This window comes from Ischnura elegans, chromosome X (assembly GCF_921293095.1).
Source record: "Ischnura elegans chromosome X, ioIscEleg1.1, whole genome shotgun sequence".
In the NCBI taxonomy this organism is placed as follows: domain Eukaryota; kingdom Metazoa; phylum Arthropoda; class Insecta; order Odonata; family Coenagrionidae; genus Ischnura; species Ischnura elegans.
In genome coordinates, this window is record NC_060259.1 from 52,643,240 (window position 1) to 52,658,545 (window position 15,306).

Below are 15,306 nucleotides of genomic sequence, written 5' to 3' on the forward strand. Positions count from 1 at the left end.
CTGGGTTGCCTATGCAGCAGGAAACTCAGGATTTTGGCGTGTAATTGTGATTTCCTTTAAAGGTTTCAAACAGGAATTTAGCTGATTAATGGAATGTTTTAATTTTATGGAAACAATTTGGACATATAGTTGATTCAACTAACATCTCTCTTAAATATCCGAAGGGGACACACCACCTCACGAAAAAATGATTTCATGCCTTCTCGGCATTTACACTGTTACGATGGATTTCTGTCTGATTTATACATTCTTATCTACCAAACACCATTTCAGCGGCATGCCCATCTGATTCTCTGCTTCATCAAACTTCTCATTTTCAACAGATAGCTCGCTTTACCCCCATTCCTACTGTCAAGTGCTAGCAGACTATCCGATGCATTTTGCAAAATACAAGCGCTTCTCCACCGGATTTTCTTCTTCAATTATTTTCAGTCCATCTTTAGAAGTTTTCACGAGATAAGCAGACAAATTGGAATTGCTAGCTGGGAGAAACCAAATATACTGAGAATATATCCCTTCGTCTGTGACTGTGACAATAGAGATTTATAGTATAACTAATAAATTGTAACTTGATACATATATGTTTTCGGAAAAAAATACCGCATCAACTTCCGAGAAGCTCGGCTGCTCATATCGAGTTTCGCCAGAATTCTAAGTGTCCGTCGTATTTTGACTTTTATTTCCTGCGTAAAATGCTTAAATAAAGTCAGAAATACGTCCTGTTTGGTCTTATTCTTTTTTAAATGATGCGCACATTACTAATATTTCAATCCAATAAAGGTGTAATATCAATAGCCGAAAGTCATTGTTAGAAATCTCTTGGGCTAATAGATGACCCATGCAGCAGTTGACCTCCAGAAATGGGGAACTTCGAAGCAGGTAGGCAGAAAAAGGTCAGTGGGGGAGAATGAGGGAAGGGTGAAACACGATTCTATTACTCTCCTGTTACTTGATTTTTTTTTTAAGCTTTTGATTTATGGTCTTCTTAATACGAACCCTGTGCGAGCTGGGGCCTTTTGTTTGATTTCGGAGAAGAGGAAAGCATCAGAGGAGGGGCCGAGGGCTGATGGATGGAAGGGGTAGCGGACTTTGGGAATTGTACTACGTAGTTATTATCCCACGGCACTGAGGTTCTCCTGGTGGGGGAAACCGGGGATTTTCGGATTTTTTCACCCGATCATTTTCGGGTCCCCACGTCGAACTCTTTTCACCGCTCGAATTTGATGTAGTTCGTCAACTTGCCTAAAGCAGCGCTGCATGCATTAAACGAATAGAGTTCTTTACATTTTTCTTAGTCAACTACCAACGACGTGCATGCGACAGTGTATGGCACGAAATTCAAAGTATTCGAGGTCTTACCTTTAGCATAATTATTCGAGATCTCGCATATCGAATACTTTCCAGTATTCGAGTATTCGAGGATACTATTCGCACATCTCTACTTGAAACATTCCTTGTCAAAAAGTAAATAAAACAGTTCCATTTTATGAAGAGAATACCTATGGAAATTATAAACCCGGTGTAGCTTTACATTAAAATACAAATATCCTGGTCCTTTTGTGTCTGATTAATTTTTTATAAAGATCGCAGAAAACATCAAGGAAGTGTAAAACTCATGCACAGATAAGCCACAACATGGATAAACTGCAGCCAGGTAACCGGGAGTCTGCTATATATGATACATACTTATGTTTTTGAGTGGATAGGACTGTCTTCAAATTTTGCCCTTATGTACATATTGTTTAAAATTAAATTCAATCCCCAATGCATCTTACGGGACTTCAATTGCATGAAAACAGCCTTACATAAAACTTACATAGGTGTATTTATCAGAATTTTGTGGAAGTATTTAAAGACTTTATAATATACATGTATAATGTATAATCATTGAAATATTTCCTCCCATAAGTATTTTGAAACTTGAGAACCAACCATGATTTCCCCACTTATGAACGTAATTAGGAAGGTCTTGATGATGGTTCTACGGGCTGAAACCATGCTCAGTTTTTATGTGATTTTAATTTTTTGGAGGAAATTCATCATTTCAAACTGTAGGCTTTTGCAGCAAGATTCATTAGTATCTGAGGCTTTAGGGTGCAGCATTGTCAAGCCAACTCTCACGGCCATTGCAGGATGCATCGTCAGGCGATGAATAAAAATTGGAAGGTGAATGTCATTAATATACTTGTTGACCCTCCTCACTCCATCGGATTGGCTGATGGAATGGGTGATCCTGACATCACAGGATCTCTCAACCCTGTCCTTGAGCGGCAACCGAACTCTCCCCAGTTGCGGTGTTGTGAGTTGGTGAATCTTTGTTACACATCCTGGCTGTCTCCAACTCTTCCACATGTGGCTGAGTTAACCACCATTTCTCCTATCCTCAACAACCACAACGGGGGGAGTTCGTTTACTGCTCAAGGATAGGGCTAAGAGATCCTCTGACGTCAGGGTTACCTATTCTCCCTACCACTCCAGTGGAGTGAGGAGGGTTGGCGCGTGTAAAATTGACATCCACCTTCCAACTTTCATTGATTGTCTGATGATGCTTTTGGTGGAGGGTCCTCAAGTATTTGAATGAGATCCACCTTCCCATTTTTATTCGTTGCCTGATGACGCATCCTGCAACGGTCGCGAAAGCTCGCTTGACAAAGCGTGATACGCTGATGCTCCCAAAAGCCTTGGATTCTAAGAAATTCTCATACATAATTTTGAAGTGGGTTTAATCCAAGCCTGAGAAGAGGGTTGATACCCTGAGGTGAGGAAAGAGGGTTTGAGCTCTGGGTGCAACCATACATGAAAAAAGGTCTTTTAACAGAGCCTTTGAAGAGATTCCTTTGTAAGGCTGGATTTAATGAAAATACTTGAGTATCCATAATGCACGCTCGATGGAGCGATTTGAAGAATTAAAGTTGGAGTATTTTTGCATGGGTGTTACCACTTTTATTTCTGTGGACCTTTCTCCAGTAGTCAAAGTCAACTCATCGGAGGAGTCATCGGAGGAGGAACTGAGTGCAATATAATGAGTGTACTTTTATGACCCTTTATCTCAATGTGAGAAGTTTGAGTGAATCTAGTGTGAAAAGTTTGCTGTTATGGAGAATCGATTTGGTGTAGGAAATTGCATTCTTGTGCATGGATGGATGTTAGTATAACTTCTAGCTCTTCTTGACCTAATTTGGCTTATGCTGGAATTTTAAATACTATTGTCAAGTTCAGCGATGAATGTATCAATTTGAGGTCTAAAAAGATGATAGTGAGCTGATTATTTGTTCACCTTTTGAGTAAATATATTGGTTAAATATGTAAATATATTGAGTTCAATTTTCAGGGTTAAAAATGTATTATAATGGTCAGTAACAATAACACACAAAACTTACTCCAGAGATATCATTTATGTAAATACAGAGGGCAGTAATCTCAGAAATCAAGTTGATTGGAATCCCTAACTCATATCACATTTTCTTATTCTCGGTCTGTTTTAGTGAGGAAAAACAAAATGATATGAAAGGGGTGTGTGCTAATTGCTCTTTGAATACACTGCATCATAAAAATACCAATAATGTCCTTACCTTAGAAATGCAAATTTTTTCACTTTAGTTCTCGAGCATTTCAGAATTGTGATAGGTATCATTTACATGGTTATTATATTCATGAAATTTAGAAAAGGACTAATACTGAGTGTGATGTACCTTTGATATGAACTAGTGATGGCTATTGACCTATTTAATGATTTCTGAGGTAATTAGGTATTTTTAGTAATAATTATGACTAATGACTATGACTAAATTATGACTATGTAATTAGGTAATATTTGGTAATAATAATGTGCTGTGTGGGTTGTTGATCTTCTTTGAAGATTTATTAATTTTGAAGATTTTTTTCTCTTTTTAGAGATTGGGAGCTGCTGTAACCTGAGCATTTTAAGTGTAGCAGGGAACAGACTGGTACAAATTCCTGGGGAGATTGGTCATTTGGCCAATTTGAAAGTGGCAAACCTCAGTGGGAATCGACTGACAAATTTACCAGTGTCTTTGCTTGGGCTTTCATCTCTTGCTGCCTTATGGCTATCAGACAATCAGGCCCAGCCATTGGTTCCCCTTCAGCCTGATGTTGACCCCTTGACTGGGCAGAGGGTTCTTACCTGTTTTATGTTACCTCAAACTTGTTCTGTACCATCTGAAGTTAGAACACCTCCCCAAGTTGTTGTGCCTGGATACATTCCCGTTGGTGAAGGTGATGCTGAAGGAGGTAAGTGGAGGGTTTAGTTAAGGAGGTTAATGGGAGTCAAATTGATATTGGTTGTATCCATAGCGAGAGGGGAGTTCCAAGGGGGTCAGGACCCCCCAAAATATAAAAACACAATTACTTTCCTTCATTTAAGAAAACAAAATATTGAAAAATCATGAATTAAAAAAAATATTTCTTTGACAACTCAAGTTTTTTTGATAATGAAAAATGTTAAAATTAGTTTAGAACCCTCTACTTAGTACCTTGTTGTTCGAAAAATTTCCCCCTGGATTCGGACCCCCCCCTCCCCGCAAAAAAATTCCTGGCTACCCCACTTGTTTCTGGAAGGAAAGTGAAAGGCTTTAGGTTATTTTGGTGGGTGAAATTGTGGCCTCTCATTCCCGCAGCCCCAGATTGAATCTAAGTGGGAAATTTTGTCCATTTGGCCCCTTCATTTACATAAACATCATTAATAGGATAGGAAATAGCATAATTATCTCTTTCAAAAAATATTAATCAATATTTAGTGATCTTAAGTCTCAGATTAATAATCATTGTAGTCGAGGCATCACATTATTTTTACAAAATGCAAAATATATGGCTATACATTTTATAAAAAAAGGTAGCTGTGATAACAAGGTTTTACTCAAATTATTACGGCTCCATATAAGAACTGGTTACGAAAACCACGCATTCGCGGCTGCATGATCATGGATACAGAAAAGTGGTGTGCATGAATGCTTCAAAATCACTGCACGACGTCCGAAAAAACACTTTCAGGCACCATGCCACGTTTCCGCATCTCGCAATAGTTGCTGGGCTTGCAACTCCTTTGTCCTAAAGAGAAGGCACATTCTTTTGTAATTAGCATAGTGCCAGATGAGTGGATGAATTCGGATTGTTAGTAGGGAGAAACAAAATATCCTGAGAAGATATCCCATCCTCAGTAGCTCTGACAAGTGAGACTAATAGTATAACTCAAAAATTGAAAACTTATAATAACCTGATATCCATTTTTCGGAAAAATGCCACATTAACTGCCAAGAAGCTCAGCTATGAGGATATGGAGTTTCGCCAGAAATCACCATTGTATTTTTCCAACTATTTCCTTGCTTTAAATGCTTAAGTAACATTAGAAATACGTCGTGTTTGGTCTCTTTCTTTTTTGAATTACGTGAACATTACAAATATTTCAATATAATAAAAGTATAATACGTACCATTTCCCAAAATTCATTGTTAGACACCTTTTGGGCTAATAGGTGATTCATGAAGCAGTTGACCTCCAAAAACTGGGAACTTTGAAGCAGGTAGGCTGAAAAAGGTCAGTGGGTGAGAAAAGAGGGGGGCGTGAAACACGTTTCTAGTGTTCTCGTGTAACTTGATATTTTCTTTTGAAGCTAAGGTCTTTGTAATACGATCCTTGGGCGAGCTAGGACCTTTTGTTTGATTTTGGAGAAGAGGAAAGCATCAGAGTGGGGAAGGCGAGTGCTACTATCCCAAGGCACTGAGTTTCTCCCTATGGTATTTTCATCTCCTGGGGAAGATTCAAACTAAGTGCCTGTTGTTATTAGCCATAAATGACACAGAGTAAACACTTCGTCTCATTTTTTCGAATGATGGATGCGGGAAAATTATATGATAGGACTGCGATCTTCAAACGATCAATGCAGGAAAACGATACTTCGGGGAATGATGGATGCGGGAAAAATTACATTGCCTTTATGGAACTTCATTTGGGACCAGGAACGGCGAATGATGAATGCAGGAAAACATTCAACGCGGGAACGATAGATCGGGGTTCCCTTGTACTTTGTTTCTCATCAGACCATTAGTCTAGGTTATTTTTTGGCTCACTGTCCACAAACATTATGCTGTGAAAGCATAAAATGGATGATTTCTTGTAAAAATTGGAACAAAGTAAGAAATTTCTTTTATTTCTTGCTTTAATGGTGGTGATTGTTAAAGAAAACCCGAAAAAAAACTGGGGTAAACCTGGAATTGTCAGAGAATTTTGTAATTCTGCAAAGTCAGAGGAAAGTTGGAGAATTCTCTTAAATGCCAGAGAAACTTAGGGTTAGAGAATTCTCGTTATTTTTAACCTAACCATTCATCAGTTAGTCCTTAGGAATTTGTGACTTAATTTTTTCTAGCGTTTGAGTGTCACTTGAGTTTTCTTTTATCAAAATTTAGTCTGTACTGAGGTAATTCCTGCTTCTATTTATAATACTGCTTGCAAAATTACTTTGTGCTTAGATTTATGAGTAGAAAATATTTTGGTTATAGTGGATGTCATAAATGTTTTATAGATGCCAGGAGTGAAGAAGAAAGAATTAGGAGACGACATATTAGGTTTGCTGCTGATTCTGAGTTGGATGTTGGTGGTAGACTTCTCAGAGCTCCAACACCCTATCCAAAAGAGTTGAGGGCTTTGGCGCGTCATGCTCGAAGTTTGCAGAGAGTTAGTCATGCCACCAATGGTCCAGTGGCAGCTCCACCTCCAATCTGCCAAGGCTCTTTTGCCTTGCCTCATCAACAAGAGGTATGGTGCATGCTATTATGCTTACATCACCTTCCTAGAGATTCATTGAAGGGGGCATCAAACAAGGCTGGTCAGTTTGCTACAGAGTTCATGGTTCCCACTCAACCGTGAAAACCTTAAAACCGTGAATAAGCCGTGAATTTTGTCTACCGTGAAAAAACCTGGAAATAGCCGTGAATTTCGTCATAAAATCTTAGAAATCTCTCAAACTCAATTGTAGAACAACAATAGATGGGTTAAAAGAAAAATCGATGTTTCGATCATGTTTTAAGGTCGAGTCACGTGCAGATACTGTCCACGCATTTTTCTGCACACTAGTATTCGAAGCGCAATTATTAATTGGTCCGTGTGCCATGACAGCACATTGATCTTAAGCCTGCGATTGGAAGACATTAACCCTGGCAAAAAATCAGGCACTCCATCACTTCCCTGCCACCCGGCTCTCTCCATTTTCCTACACCCTTTAGCAGGACCTGAATTTTGCTAACTACAGGTGACGTCATAATAGATAGCACTTTCATTTCTGTTTTTGCATTCAAGGCATCTGTTCGTAGCCACCGAGGTCTGTTGCATTTGTTACATTTTTAGTTAACGTGTGGCCGATGATTGTTACGTGATCAATATTTCTGTCTAAAATGCCTTATTTGCAAACCATGAATTTGATGACATTTAGACCGTGAAAACCTGGAAAAAACCGTGAATTTTATAACGTAGTTAGAGTGGGAACCCTGGATTTAAAGTCTAGTAATTATTTCTACTTGATGGCTTGTCTAAAGTTATCATGCTGCATTTAAAATTGAGTATTTTTTCTGATTGCGATCAAAGCTAATACAGTAAACTCTTGATTATATGAAGCAGGATATTATGAAATTTTTGATAACACGAAGTGAAATTGTGGTCCCGGCAGAAAGCCTATGGTAAATACTTGGCACTATTCGATAATATGAAAATGAAATGTTTTGAAGTTACGAACATTGGGCTCGGTCCCCAGGAGCAAGTGGAATTCCTTTATACAAACTAGGGCGAAATATTTGTCAACAAAGATAGTTATTCCGGCGAAAGCAGCAAAATTATCAGTGCTTCTGACTGTGGAGCATCAAAGTGTGAAATCATAAATGATAGTGCAGCTTTGTAGGGAAAGGGTTCGCCTAAAAACTTACGGTAGGGATGGGGGAGAAGTAGGAGTTCAGTAAAAATATTGTGACTGGCACAATTTCCCTATTTATGTGCATACTCGTAAACATTGCGTCGACAATACTTTTAACATGTGAGGAAGGTCGCGCGGAGTATTTCTTACACTCCTACTTAAACCCTACACAATTGAATCATACCAAAAAATACTGCAAGTCCATAAAATTGCTCAAATTTCAGCGTTCTTGCCTAAGTTTTCGTGTTACTGTAGTTTTCGTGTTACATTCTTCACTGTATTTAAAATGATGCTAATGGAAGTGGAGTAGATACCGATAATGGAAGATGCTTCTCCTGCTTTCCACTGGTAGGAACCTTGCTCCTGTCGGTATAAAAGAAGAGAGACTTATTATATAAACATGGCACCTCACCCTGCATCAATGGCCTTGATGACAAATAAAAAGTCTTCTATTTTAATCTCCGCAAAGATGATGGAGCACGGCAGCCGGTTGGTGAGCCTGGAAAGGAATTCAAATATTCGCTGGTAGAAAATCAATTCCTATGTAATTTGTGATTGTAACTGAATCATAATGAAAATAACTAATTAAAAAGATCGTACATTCACTTGACAATATGGAAGGAACTACAAATATTAAACTAGGAAGGTTATTTTGGAAATGGGCTATGACCCTTATTTTTTTTTCTTGTCACTGGGCAATAGAGGGCGTCACAAATGGTGTAAACGGCAGGCTGCCATTAAAATGTCGTAGGGGTTGGAAACAAATATCTATCTTATGGGTGTATTATTGTTGCTATTTGCTACTGTCCACAAAATTCTTAGATAAATTTCCTTTACAAAAATTTTCAAGATATTATTTGATTACGTTTTCTAAAATGGACAGGAATTTCTTTAGCGCTAAGATCGTAGATATTTAACAATAAAGAATGGGAAGTTTAGGGTCGTATGATTTTTAATGATCTTTCGCAGCATAAAATCAATAAGAAGAGCATTTTTAAATAGTCTATTGTAAATAACCACTGAAATTGTTAAAAAAAGGCCACTGAAGACCAAAAAAGGATGATGGGAACAAAAGCAAACATTTTTCACGACTTATTAAAAGGGTTTGAAATTATAAAACTCAATATTAAGAAGTGCCTATCTTCTGGTCCTGCTGACTTTGTATAATTGAGAGTTTACTGTATGTAGGTATGTATGAATAAGAAAACTAAGGAATAATATATCAGAGTGAAAGTATAGATGGTCAAAGTTCATATTTTTAAAATATATGTGAAAGTAATTTTTCTGCAATTGTTAATGTCTTTCCATTTTGAATCTTAGCTCATATTATTTATTTTAACTTAAGTTAATTGATTATGTTATGTTATTTAATGATTGTGTACATAAGTGAATGTATATTTTAAGTTTTACAGCAAATTTGGTCGGAGGAGTGCATGGCTATCAAGGGTTAGGGACTTGTCTTATTGCTATGCAGTTTGTTATAATCATCTTTTATATTACCATGTTTCCTGGACTAACATGGGACTCTCACCATGTGAACTATGATAGTAAAAGCTCAAACCTATAAATTCCCCTATCAAGATGCCTTTGGAGTAAAGGTATTTACCTCTAAAGCTTCATGCTCACCACTTATTTTCCTTGGCATAGCCCATCGCTTTCAGGTCAATAGCAAGGCTACAAGCGCTGGGGGACAGCTACTGCACTGGCCTAGCCCTTCCCACTGAGGGAAGCTTGATACTGATCAAAAATGTAGTTTTTAGAAAGAAACAGTTTTTTTCCTTAAAGGAGATTAGCAGAGGAACTCACGCTTGTGGTTAGTTGAATTGTTTAAGAATGAGCTTTGGCTCTGAATGATTGCATCTTTGCCTCTACAATTTTTGCATCTAAGAAAATGGAGTTTTCAGCTCCAGTTCACTTTTACAAACCATTTTGGTGTGTGTAAAAATGAAAACATTGCTTTTGGGGTACCAATTCCTTAATGGTGTAAGTCCTCAAATTCATGTGCACTTCCAAGTGTTTTCACCCTATCTATGATATATCTGCTGAACAACTCTAATGACCTTTGTGGAAACAATATTGTCAATGGTTTTGAATTTCCACTACCCACTGTGTGACACTGAAAATTTTACATTTGAAGCTCCAGTTTTTATATTCTTCACATGCCAACTGCCTCTGGGAAATGTGTCTTAATAATCACCTATTAAAACTGGCTAAGGTCGGAAAGTTTTCTTCATTTGATAAGGTATTAATAATCCTTATTTAAGCCAAGCGCTACCTGATAGCTGGGTACTCTACTACCTGCTAGCACCCTGCGTTGTATCAGCGCTCAGAGCCTCGCCCCAAGGTCACCTCACTTGCAGCAGCGGAAACCAAAACGACGTCGCATGGACTTTTCCCATCATTCCTACTTAGCCGTCGCGTTTTCGCGCGCTTGAAAATTTTCACTTTTCATTTAATCGTGAAAAATAGATATTGTCATTTAAAAATCTAAAAGCGTGAAATACGTACTCCAGGAGTAATAATCTTTCGATTTAGGCAATAAAAAAATAATAGGAAATCTCCCTATTGTATGTCTTCGTCAAGCCAGTTCATCTCTTCAAAATCTTTTCCATTTGTGGAATGGGTTGGGCTAGTATGCTGGCTATCACCCAGTGCTCCTGTCAATGGTCACCTTCCATAAGCAAGGACCACCCAGTGGAATTTGGACAGTGAGCTGCTCTAACCTTGGAAACTAATATATTTGCTCAGTAGGCCTTGTAGCATGGGAAACATCACATTTGAGCTTTTATTACCATATACTACCATTCAACTGGGTTTGACGAAGTGTGGAGAGTACACCTCATGAATATTACTTAAAAGTACTTCATCAGCACAGAGGCTTTCATGGTGATGCAATAAATTTTTTTTCGCGTTCCTCTGGGTTGATTTCTTCTGTGAGCCACACATGTTGGCCTACTATTTAGCTAAGTTCTACATTAACACATTAATTATTTGATTGCTCTCAGAGTGCATGAGTTTTGTGTGTTTTGGGTATACCATCCAGCATTTGGCTTTGCTGTCTCTCATAAGTGAATATTTACCTTGTACTTCGGGGCTTTTTTGTGTGAATATCTTGTAGTTATTGAGATACATACTACTCTCTACTCTTCTTCCCTACCTTTATTCAGCAATACCTTGATGAATGCTAGCTTCTCATGATGAAATAAGTGTGATATTGACTGTGGGAAAGGCTTTCAGTGATTTTTCTCGGCAATTTTGAGAGAACAAGTGTAGCAGATTGTGAGGTGATTGTTCACTAAAGGCACTATGGTCAGTCTTACAGCATTCACTCAGATACTAAGGTGAATAGTAGATTTTATCTGGAACTATTTGCAGTATTTTGCATGGCCATTATGCCTCAGGAGTTTGTACGACTATTAATGGAAATCCTGCATGGTTGTTTACAGAATACATTCTTTTTGTATGTAGGCTCTGAAGTCCTGATATTAGTCTGAGTAAGTCATCTTGGACCGTGAGCAACTGGTCCTATTCTCATCCCTGCATGTTACAGTTCTTGCACTGATGATTCTATTTACTAAGTGGTAACATATGGCCATGTTTTCTTCACGCACATGCCCACTGTACTTGCATTTATATTAGAATTGCTTACTGTGATTCCTGTTGCTAGGCATGGATCCTCAAATGGTGAGAGTGAAGTGCATAAACTATGGGGAGAGAAAAATTTTCTTTTGGACTAGTCCTCTGGGATTTGAAGTTGCATCCCCCTTTGACATGGGGTTTCTATCTTCTCTGTACATTATCCTCACAAAATTTGGATCATCTGATGTGGCTAATCATAAAATTCTATCATAAATTTGAAAATTGGAAGCATTGGCTGGTAGGGGATTTAGCAAGCTTCTCTGCACCTATATGCTCATGTCATTGATATAAACAGTGTTTAATCTAAAAAAACACATTTTCTTTTCATTTGATTCACAATTCTATCGATCATCCTCCGTAATTTTGGGTAAATGAATTGATGATATCCACTTTAAATGGGTACCATTTATAATGAAACTGCTGACACTCCCTTTCAAAAATGGCCTATTGACCATCTTGAAAGTCCAATTTTGACGAATGGTTGTTTAATGGAGGGAACAATTACAATGAAAATTTTAGGGACTGGAGACCCAATTTTATTCCCTTTCTCAATGGCAATAAATATTTTGGAGATATGTATTACCTGTACCTCAGAAGAGCTTGTAGCAATGACAATTGCATGCATGCTTGATCATCTCAATCTCCTGGTGACCTCTAAAACTATTCCCCTTAAAGGTCCTTGAATTTCTAACCTTCTGTCATTGATTGTTCTGCATTACTAAGCACCTTCATTGTTGTAAGGTAGTTGTATACAGTGGAACCTCGTTAAAGTGAGTACGGGCTATTGCGAGACCCCTGCCATTATGAGAGATAGCCGAGGCACCGTCAATTGACCCAATGATTAGCATGTAAAAAAATTCGTTTTTACAAGGCCCTTTTGATGTTGGCACTCGCCATAGCAAGGGTTTTCATTGCCAAAAAACCTTCACCAAGAGTCCCTAATCTCTGTAACCGCTGGCGATCTGTTAGAAATGAAATTAGGGCGTGGTGCTCTGTCTCATATTCATGGAGTAAACTGTCGTTCGATAAATAAGTTGTTCATTTTGGTGAAAATATTGTGGCATTAACATTGGCGAATACTCGATCTTTTTTTGTTCCTTGGGTGGCAAAAAGCAGTTGGCAGCATACCCGCATGTCTGTGAGTTGCGTGAATAGAGAGCATTTCATGGTAGACACCATAGCCAAAAAAACACCAAACACGTCCAAGCAAGAAAATGATAAGATCTTCCTATTCGCTCTTCACAATTTAAAAAAAAAACAAAAGCGCCCGAGGAATGCGGATCATGAAGACTTAGAAGGAGCTTTGTTCGGGTGGTTTTGCCCACTTCAATGTGTGGGAACTACTGAAAAAGGGGCTATGCTTAAGGCTAAATTGGAGTATTTCAGTGATAGATTGAGAGTCGAGAACTTCAAGAGTTCGTAAGGTTGGTAATACTAATTCAAAGCAAGAAAGCGTTATCTGCCTTCATGATTGCTGGTGATGCCTGCGGTGTAAACCGGAAGTCGTAGAAGATAGAACTCCAATCCTAGCGGAATATCTTAAGAAGTATCCCCTGCATGGTATAACGTAAACGAAACGGAACTATTTTACAGCCTACTCCCCGACAAAACCCTTGCAGTATGAGGTATTTCTTGCAATGGTGCTTCTAGAGGCCGGTAATGCACCTTAGCAATGGAATATGTGAAGAGCTGATTACTTAATTGAATTTAAAAAAATATGCATTCCTTTTACATGTTTTGCAGTCTTTATTGAGAATGTTAAATCTATAAATTCATATGCGTAAGTTTTGTTGGCCTCAGGGTCCATCAGTTGCGTAAGCCTTTTTGTTTCTTTGTCGCATATATTACCCATGCATGATATATTAGTCACAGTTTCTTGCAGCTCGCTTTTGCTTTACTTAAGTGACGTCAGCATAATATCTGTGTTATATTTTTCGTGAAATAATATCACGTTAATATCTTTTCTTATATTACCAATTTTAATTCAAATCGTTTTTATTGCAGTGCTGTGGATACACTCTGTGTATTATTTCAATGATGTCATGGGTGTAACACTCAAAATGGACCTTTTCTTTGAAATATCGGCAATGAATCACATCATGCAAGCTTAGTAGACGTTTTGGCGTAGATAATGAAGATAATACATTGGATGGTAGAAAAGGCTTTCTGAGGCAGGATCATTCTACCACTTTCCACCGTTTTCATCTGCAGAAACCAATGCGATACATTATTTCACATAACTGCCGCTTAAGGTACAGGAACAATAAACATACACCAATGGAAGTATTTGAGGCATGAAATAACCACAATACAGTTTCACCAGTTATTTCTTGAATTTTCAGTGGAAAATACCAAAATAATAGAATGATCACGTAAATGCACAAATAAGTACATAGAAAAATGGCTTTGTTGGTTTTAATTGGCATATGGATTGACAAAGCAATACTTTGCATGATTTTTAGTGTTTGGTGCATATTAATAGTTCGAATAGTTGTTATTAAATTAATGAAATTTAGTAAAGCGAAAAAACATCGCCTTTCGTCTGGATTTATGCTTACGTTTATCGAATAGAAATTTCTCTGTCGCTGCACCAATCCTGTTCCTGTATATGTGTTCACAATAGGTATGTTGGCTGTTATTGCTCCACCTCTGGTAAAGCGACAATTCCCTATAGCGAGTATTTATTTGAGCACCGTGCTGTCTCGTTTTATTGAGGTTGCCCTGTTTTTCTCCAGTTATGTTATCTATGATTGAAAAAGAACTGCTGCAGTTATTTGTAATGTAAACAAAAATTCCAAATCAAAAATCCTCCACTCAAAACAAAAATTTAGGATGCCCTGTTTGTGATTTTGTGATGTCTTTTCAGAGGAGGGTTGAAAAATCTTTTGAGCACTTCTAAGTGAAAACCTGCCTTTGCAGTAATTCCAGTCAGTGTAGAATTGTGGTGGGCAATGCCTTTAATGGCATAGAATGCAGTGGGCATAGTTTTGATCCTGAACTTACTCATGTGTGTCTTTTTGGGGTATTTATCTTCTGGTTACAGGTCTGGGATGCTGGGGTTCTTTCGTGGCTTATCACCACATCACATGATGTAGTTAACACTGGCTTTCAAGTATTTCTAAGTACCCTCTTGTATATTTTCTTGCCCTTTTAGTAATATACCGAAATAACATAGTAAAACTATGAGTCATTAAACATATAATTATGTTGATTCCTTCCAAATAAATTGTCAAGTCAAGAATTTTATAAGTGCATAAAACCACTGTTTTCATAAACTGTTGTTCAGCTGTTTTTTTCAATATTTGTGAAGGTCTTTAAATGGCATTATTTTTTGGAGAGGCTAGCATATGAACCAATTTTCATCAAAATGTGAGAGATCAAAAGTCATCTTTAGTTCAAGTTTGCATGGAATCATACATTAATGATGGGGTAATTTCTGCTTCTGCTAATTTATTTTTGCCTATCTCCCATGAATTCCTGGATATGACTTATGTATTTAGTGGCAGTTAATATCTGTTTGTATTAACAGTTTTCAGCCAGGCAATATCAATAGAATTAAAAATGTAGTAGCTTTCAATATTATCTAATGTTGCTTGCCTTAATGAAGCAGTTGCGTGATTACTGTCTATATTCCTATGAATTGTGCTATATTTGGGTCTGCCTGTGTAGGGATAATGGGAGGAGGGATAGTTTCTTGCACGGCCATGCTTTGTTGGATATTAATTAGGAAACTCATAAAAAGTTAGCTA

At 37.7% G+C, this 15,306-nt stretch overlaps 1 protein-coding gene across 3 annotated transcripts in view; it reads left to right on the forward strand.

The window, feature by feature from the left end:
- Nucleotides 1-15,306, forward strand: part of LOC124170476 (erbin-like) — a 62,082-nt gene that overhangs the window by 21,763 nt on the left and 25,013 nt on the right. For all 3 annotated transcript variants that reach the window (XM_046549197.1, XM_046549199.1, XM_046549198.1), the window contains exons 8-9: nt 3,895-4,251; nt 6,539-6,771. In XM_046549197.1, the coding sequence (XP_046405153.1) occupies nt 3,895-4,251; nt 6,539-6,771 (590 nt within the window). The remainder of the gene's footprint in view (nt 1-3,894; nt 4,252-6,538; nt 6,772-15,306) is intronic.